General features: G+C 54.4%; 1 protein-coding gene across 2 annotated transcripts; it reads right to left on the bottom strand.

The window, feature by feature from the left end:
- Nucleotides 1–1,482: 1,482 nt before the first annotated feature.
- LOC121851209 (zinc-binding protein A33-like) lies at nucleotides 1,483–5,519 on the bottom strand. Of its 2 annotated transcripts, none has more exons than XM_042344877.1 (6): nucleotides 4,767–5,519; nucleotides 4,578–4,676; nucleotides 4,259–4,489; nucleotides 2,997–3,019; nucleotides 2,784–2,899; nucleotides 1,483–2,398 (listed from the first exon to the last, which is right to left on the bottom strand). In XM_042344877.1, the coding sequence occupies exons 1-6, from the start codon at nucleotides 5,175–5,177 to the stop codon at nucleotides 1,863–1,865; spliced, it is 1,416 nt and encodes a 471-aa protein (XP_042200811.1). In that variant the 5' UTR covers nucleotides 5,178–5,519; the 3' UTR covers nucleotides 1,483–1,862. The 2 variants fall into 2 exon arrangements, with proteins under 2 accessions (XP_042200811.1, XP_042200812.1); XM_042344878.1 differs by having other exon boundaries at nucleotides 4,578–4,673.
- Between the last annotated feature and the right edge of the window lie 2,255 nt (nucleotides 5,520–7,774).

The raw sequence follows: 7,774 nt of genomic DNA, 5'->3' as shown, positions 1-7,774 counted from the left end.
GCGCTCTCTCTCTCTCTCCCCTTACCCCCACCTCTCTGGCGCTCTCTCTCTCTCTCCCCGTTACCCCCACCTCTCTGGCGCTCTCTCTCTCTCCCCTTACCCCACCTCTCTGGCGCTCTCTCTCTCTCTCTCCCCTTACCCCCACCTCTCTGGCGCTCTCTCTCTCTCTCCCCTTACCCCCACCTCTCTGGCTCTCTCTCTCTCTCTCTCCCCTTACCCCCACCTCTCTGGCTCTCTCTCTCTCTCTCTCCCCTTACCCCCACCTCTCTGGCGCTCTCTCTCTTCTCTCCCTTACCCCACCTCTCTGGCTCTCTCTCTCTCTCTCTCCCTTACCCCACCTCTCTGGGCTCTCTCTCTCCCCTTACCCCACCTCTCTGGCGCTCTCTCTCTCTCCCCTTACCCCCACCTCTCTGGCGCTCTCTCTCTCTCTCTCCCTCTACCCCACCTCTCTGGCGCTCTCTCTCTCTCTCTCCCCTTACCCCCACCTCTCTGGCGCTCTCTCTCTCTCTCTCTCTCCCCTTACCCCCACCTCTCTGGCGCTCTCTCTCTCTCTCTCCCTTACCCCCACCTCTCTGGCGCTCTCTCTCTCTCCCCTTACCCCACCTCTCTGGCTCTCTCTCTCTCTCTCTCCCCTTACCCCCACCTCTCTGGCGCTCTCTCTCTCTCCCCTTACCCCCACCTCTCTGGTGCTCTCTCTCTCTCCCCTTACCCCCACCTCTCTGGCGCTCTCTCTCTCTCCCCTTACCCCCACCTCTCTGGCGCTCTCTCTCTCTCTCTCTCCCCTTACCCCACCTCTCTGGCGCTCTCTCTCTCTCTCCCTTACCCCACCTCTCTGGCTCTCTCTCTCTCTCTCTCCCCTTTACCCCCACCTCTCTGGCGCTCTTCCTCTCTCCCCTACCCCACCTCTCTGGTGCTCTCTCTCTCCCTTACCCCCACCTCTCTGGCGCTCTCTCTCTCTCCCCTTACCCCACCTCTCTGGTGCTCTCTCTCTCTCCCCTTACCCCACTCTCTGGCGCTCTCTCTCTCTCCCCTTACCCCCACCTCTCTGGCGCTCTCTCTCTCTCTCCCCTTACCCCCACCTCTCTGGCGCTCTCTCTCTCTCTCCCCTACCCCACCTCTCTGCTCCTCTCTCTCTCTCTCTCCCCTTAACCCCACCTCTCTGGCTCTCTCTCTCTCTCTCTCCCCTTACCCCCACCTCTCTGGCGCTCTCTCTCTCTCTCTCCTACCCACTTCCCCGCTCATAAGCTTCCTGCAGTATGTCCAACTGAGCTTTCCGATTCCCGTTGACCTGGTGTGTGACCGGGTTTGGGAGTCTAAACTTATATTATAATCCTTGCATTTGATATAGCACCTGATCACATCTTCCAGACGTCTCAAAGCGCTTCACAGGGTTTACTGTTAAGTGAATCGACTGTACACACTTTGGGGGCGAAACGCGGCAGCCAATTGCGCACAGCAGCGTCCCGTAAACAGTCGTGGATTGAAGCGACCCATTTATTTCATTTGAAGCAATTACTACATTGGGTTGAATCCAGTCGCAAACTGTTGGGTTCTGCGCAATGAGCAGAATAAGACCAACTTATTCTTTATAGCCTTCCTTTGAATAAGGAGCCGTGAACAGAGGAACCAAAGACACTCAGCAATTTCGGTTTGAAAATTACATTACTTAACATGAAATGCAAAGTTTTGTTAAGTTCAAAATCTCCCAAACACAACAGAAAGGTCAACAGCAGAAACAAACGTCTATCTTCTCCCGTAATCCCCCCCCACCCCCACATCGCCTGCTCCCACCCCGTATCCCCTTAAACGGCAGACAGTGAACCACACGGAAACTGAAGTAAAACCACGTCACTGTTAATGTGCTATAATCGGCAGATTCTCAGCGGCTCAGAGTTTTTCCCGCCATCGCTCTGGTGGGGACTGAGGAGAGGATAAAGCTTCTCAGTGAAAGTGTGGGTGAAAGTGTGGAGAAGGGACATGTTGTCAGCGTTGTAAAATGACACCTGTCCCCCCTCATAGTCCAGGAAAATCCCGATCTTCTCGGGTCTCACTGTCAGGGGCAGGAGGGTGGGGGGTGAGGTCAGAGCCACATGGACCCCACCACCCATCCCCACACCCCAGACCCCACCCTCTGGTGACCAAGTGGTCGGTTGTTTCTTGTTGACAGACTCTGTGGCCACTCCCACAGTCCACATTGTCTTGTTGCCCACCTGCACCTCCCAGTAATGTCTCCCTGATGTGAAGCCCTCAGATCCCAGGACGATGAGATAGTAACTGAACCTCTTCGGGGAGTCAGGGAGCGGCTGCTCTTTGTCTCCGTGTCTCACACTGGTCAGGTCCTCAGACAGGATGAGCCGGGGATGGGCTGTGTCAGGATCCAGAGTCAGAGCGGCCGGAGCTGAGAGAGAAATAAGACAGAGTGGAGTGAGGGGGTGGCGGAGCGGTGGGGGGCGAGGGGGGGGGGGGGGGGGCATCAGGAGCGAGGGCGGGCACTAGGGGGCGGTGTGTGAGCTGGTGGTCAGAGGGTCAGTTGCTGAACACAGGACAAACAGCACTGATGGTGTCCCGTCGCCAGCAGCGGGCGTTGGGGTCAGTGTGACGGGTCAATATCGGTGAAAACGCTCACACAGGGCCTCCTACTGACGGTAACGCGGTAACTACAAGAGTACAGAGCTCTGCGCTGTGTTGCAGTGACATCTCATCACCAACAATGTTTAGTTTGTGAGGATCAGGTGACTGTCAGATACTCACACACCTTCAGTCTGAGAATGGGAGACATATACCTGGGCAGATGCTGTCCATCAGCTCTCTCCAGACGATGTTCCTCAGAGGCCATTTGTATATCCCCACCGGCAGATCCCCCTCAGACACTGACACTGTAAATTCCTCATCACTGATCCTGAAACAAGAGACGTTCACATTATAAAGTGAAACTACACATTGTGTTTGGTTTGTGCAGTAAATTCTGGGGATATTTTGTGAAGAACATTTCATACCTTCTCTTCCGAGCCGCTTCCTCCTAATGAAATAAAACACAGACAGATCTGAGCTCACACTGAGACACCACATTATAAACTCAGAAACACAGAATAGAACTCCACAGCAGCAAAGTCTCAATCAGATTATACCAAATAATCAATAAAATCACTGGGCTGTTTAACAGTCAGACTCTGACTTTCTGCGACAGACTGTGTGTACCTTTTACTGAACTAAATTATACAACAACAAAATTACATTTGTAAAGCGCCTTTCACATCGGGAGGATGTCCCAAGGCACTGGACAGTCAGAGTTTCAGACCCGAGCTGGGAGTCGGGATCGGGGCGGTTGGAGGGCTCGGGGAGAAGTGGGTGATCAAACGCATGGTCAGGGAGGAGGGTCCGGAGATGAGTCTTCAAGCAGGCAAGGGAGGGGGCACGGCGGGTGGACTGCGGGGTGGAGTTCCAGAGGGCGTGGGCAGAGTGCCCGCCAGCCAATAGTGGGGCGAGCAGGGCGGGGGACGTGGGGCGAGCAGGGCCGGGGACGTGGGGCAGCTGAGCGGAGGGAGCGATCAGGATGGTAGGGGGTTCGGAGGTCGCAGAGCTTGTGGGGAGCGCGGCCATGGAGGGCCTTTAGGTGAGGACCAGGATTTTGAACTGTATCCTCTGTGTGATGGGAAGCCAGTGGAGTCGGGCGAGGATGGGTGTGATAGGTTCCGGACTGGCCTAGTAAGGTGGAGTGTGCAACCATGGATGGTGATGCTCTCAGCGCCTGAGGTGTGTCGACGCTGACGGGGGCCAATCAGGAGCGCCTCGGTCTTGTTGTCGTTCAACTGAAGAATATTAGCGCTGATCCAGGACTTGATGTCTGACAGACATTCTGTCAGGACAGCAGTGGATCTGGAGTCACGGGTGGAGGCAGAGAGATACCGTTGGGTGTCATCCGCATACGTGTGGAATTTGACCCCATGTCTGCGGGTGATTTCACCAAGAGGGAGCATACAGATATTGAAGAGGAGGGGACCAAGGACAGAGCCCTGAGGAAAGCCAGACAAGATGGTGTGGGGGTTAGAGGAGAAGGCGTTTGTGGAGATGAATTGGAGGCGGTGTGAGAGGTACGATCTGAACCAGTCAAGGACAGCGCCGTAAAGGTTGAGGTGAGAGGAGAGGTGGTGGATGAAGATAGAGTGGTCGACGGTGTCGAAGGCAGCAGAGAGGACGGAAGGGAGAGGGAGTCCTGGTCGCAGATGGACAGAATGTCAAGATAATTTCATCTCTTTACCTGCAGAAAGGTGACAGCGTCTTTTTCCATCTGTTTCTGTAACTCTGAGAGCTTTTGCTGAACAGAAACTAATTTGCCCCGAATCTCTACCAGATTTTTCTCCATTCGGTGTAAAACCTCCTCCTCTCGCTGTCTGAGCTCTCGGATCACACGCTGCTCTCTGTCAGTGAGGCTCTGGTGCATTTTGGCAAACTCAGCCATGATGTGGTTCTCCAGACTGTCCGTCTGTTCCTGCAAATGAAGCGTCAGACATCGCACTATGCACAGTAAAGAGAGACACACGACTGAGAGCCCAGACATCAGCCCCGACACAACTTACCTTCACTTGTGAAATCTTTTCTTTCTGTTTCCCTTCAGCTTCTAGAGCCGCGGCCTTCCTCTGTGTGAGAGAAGCTAAGGAGGAGTTCACTTTATCCTGCTATTAAATAGAAACTGTTAGAAAAATCTTGATTAACCAAACAGAGAATTAGATCAGACTGAGCCCGATTGACTGTCTGGTGCCTTTTACCTTATAGATCTGAACAGCCTCCGCTACGGGGATGAAGCTGTGGGTTCTGTGTTCTCGGGCGTCTCTGCAAATCACACACATCAGTTTCTTGTCTGTTTCACAGAACAGCTTCAGTTCCTCCTGATGCTCCTCACAGTGAAGTTTTCTTCCCGTCTTCACTGGGGCTATGTTCAGCTGATGAGCTTTCTCCACCATCCTCGCCAGGCTCCAGTTGCCCCTCATAATACTGTTGGCAAAGACTGTTCTGCATTCGGGACAGGCTTTGCTCTCCCTGTTTTCCCAGCTCTGTGTGATACAGGAGCGGCAAAAGTTGTGGCCACAATCCAGGGTGACCGGGTCAGTAAAGAGATCCAGACAAACCGAACATTTTAACTCCTCGGTCAGACTGTCAGTCTGGTGTTGAGAAGCCATTTCACCCTCAGCAAATGATTCAAAACTGCTTTCGGTTTCCCTGTTTGTGAGGAGGTGACTCCTCCCGGATAACCAGACAAGAGTTGCTGTTCAGCTCCGCACTGTAATCTTTACTTATCAACTCAGTCCATCCTGAGCACAACTACACAACACTCGTGCAACAGTACTATCTGTACAAAGCAGCCTGCGAAGGGCGGGGGTCTATCTCTGTGACCAGAGAAGGTGGAGTTAGAAACACATCAAAGAAAGAAATAGCTTTGAAACAGCTGAAGTTGTGCGGAGGGGTCAGTGCACTTCCCAGTGGAATCGATAGCGATTCGACTGTATCTCTGCATGTGTCCAGGGGGGTGAGGGAATTTATCTCCAGTAAGAGTTCAATTCCAGGCAGGGCGATAGCTTGGGCAGGTTTCCTTCCTCCACACTCCTAATAATCAAAACAATAATAAATTGGTCATTTTCAATCCAAGACCGTTGTGGGGTACTGCTGTGCGCGATCGGCTGCCGCGTTTCGCCCACAAACGTACAGTCAATTCACTTCACGGTATATTCTGTGAAGCGCTTTGAGAAGGCGTGAAAAAGCGCTGTATCAAATGCAAGGATAATTAATATTATTATTATTATTATAAAGTGAAAGAGGAGGGAGTGGTCGGCAGCAGCCGGAGGAAAGACAAGGATAGAGGTCAGATGGTCGTTACTCAGAGTCATCGGAGCGGGTAGAATGCTATGCTTCTGTGAATACTTATATTTGACAAGTTGTTCAATAAAACGTCGTTACACCACTTTGGATTTGTCGGGTCACATTTCGAACTCAGGGATCGGAAATCCCAACACCACCTTCGAGACGTCTCAAAGTGCTTCAAAGGATTTTCTGCGAAGTGAACTGACTGTGCATTTCGGGGGCGAAACGCGGCAACCAATTGCGCACAGCGACGTCCCACAAACAGTGGTGGGTTGAAGCGACCAATTTACTTCATTTGGTTAATTTGAAGGAGTGATTACATTGGGTACGAACCAAAACACAAAGCAGTAGAAACTTGCCGTGTATCCGTCTCCACCTTCTTGCAGGTTCTCTGTGGACCCACAGATCTCGGCACCTTCTCCCGTAATTACCCCCCACCCCCACCACCACAACGTGCCCCACCCCCCCATACAGGAGCGGCAAAAGTTGTGGCCACCACAATCCAGGGTGACCGGGTCAGTAAAGAGATCCAGACAAACCGAACGATTTAACTCCTCGGTCAGACTGTCAAGTCTGGTGTTGAGAAGCCATTTCACCCTCAGCGTTGCCTGATTCAAAACTGCTGTCACTTTACCCGTTTGTGAGGAGGTGACTCCTCAGAGTTGCTGTTCAGCTCCGCACTGTAATCTTTACCGATCAACTCAGTCCGTCCTGAGCCCAACTACACAACACTTTAGGGACCGGTCGCCGGGGGTCTTCCCTCTCAGCTCCTGTTAAAACCTGTGTGAGACAAAGCGCTGACGAGGACGTGTGAAGCCGCAGGTTTCGAGAGGGAAAGGCGCAATTCCAGGACAGACACTGGGATGCGTTTCTCTACCCAGAGGATAACGAACGACTGGAACAAGAGAAAAGGGTCAGGAGGTAGAACGATCTGAGCGGAATGAGTTGCAGGTCCTCCATTGCCTGGCTCCATCCTACCTCTGCGACCCGCGAAGGCCGTACCAACCAGTCAGTTCCCTCTGCTCAGCCCACCAACGGCCTTCAGCCCCTCTGCCCCCACCCTTTGGAACTCCATCTCACAGCCCCCTCGCCTCGCTCCCTCCGTTACCTCTTAAGACCTTCCTTTTCGACTGAGCCTTGAGCCACACTCCAACCACTACCCTCCCTGCCTCCACCCTCCCACCACTACCCTCCCTGCCCTCCACCCTCCTACCACTACCCTCCCTACCCTCCACCCTCCACCACTACCCTCCCTGCCCTCCACCCTCCCACCACTACCCTCCCTGCCCTCCACCCTCCTACCACTACCCTCCCTGCCCTCCACCCTCCCACCACTAACCCTCCCTGCCCTCCACCCTCCAACCACTACCCTCCCTACCCTCCACCCTCCTACCACTACCCTCCCTGCCCTCCACCCTCCCACCACTACCCTCCCTGCCCTCCACCCTCCACCACTACCCTCCCTGCCCTCCACCCTCCTACCACGACCCTCCCTGCCCTCCACCCTCCTACCACTACCCTCCCTACCCTCCACCCTCCTACCACTACCCTCTCTGCCCTCCACCCTCCTATCACTACCCTCCCTGCCCTCCACCCTCCTACCACTACCCTCCCTGCCCTCCACCCTCCTACCACTACCCTCCCTGCCCTCCAACCACTACCCTCCCTACCCTCCACCCTCCTACCACGACCCTCCCTGCCCTCCACCCTCCTACCACTACCCTCTCTGCCCTCCACCCTCCTATCACTACCCTCCCTGCCTCCACCCTCCCACCACTACCCTCCCTGCCCTCCACCCTCCCACCACTACCCTCCCTGCCCTCCACCCTCCCACCACTACCCTCTCTGCCCTCCACCCTCCTACCACTACCCTCCCTGCCCTCCACCCTCCACCACTAACCCTCCCTGCCCTCCACCC

This window comes from Callorhinchus milii, unplaced genomic scaffold (assembly GCF_018977255.1).
Source record: "Callorhinchus milii isolate IMCB2004 unplaced genomic scaffold, IMCB_Cmil_1.0 Scaffold30, whole genome shotgun sequence".
Classification (NCBI taxonomy): Eukaryota; Metazoa; Chordata; class Chondrichthyes; order Chimaeriformes; family Callorhinchidae; genus Callorhinchus; species Callorhinchus milii.
This window is presented reverse-complemented; position numbering and strand designations above follow the sequence as displayed.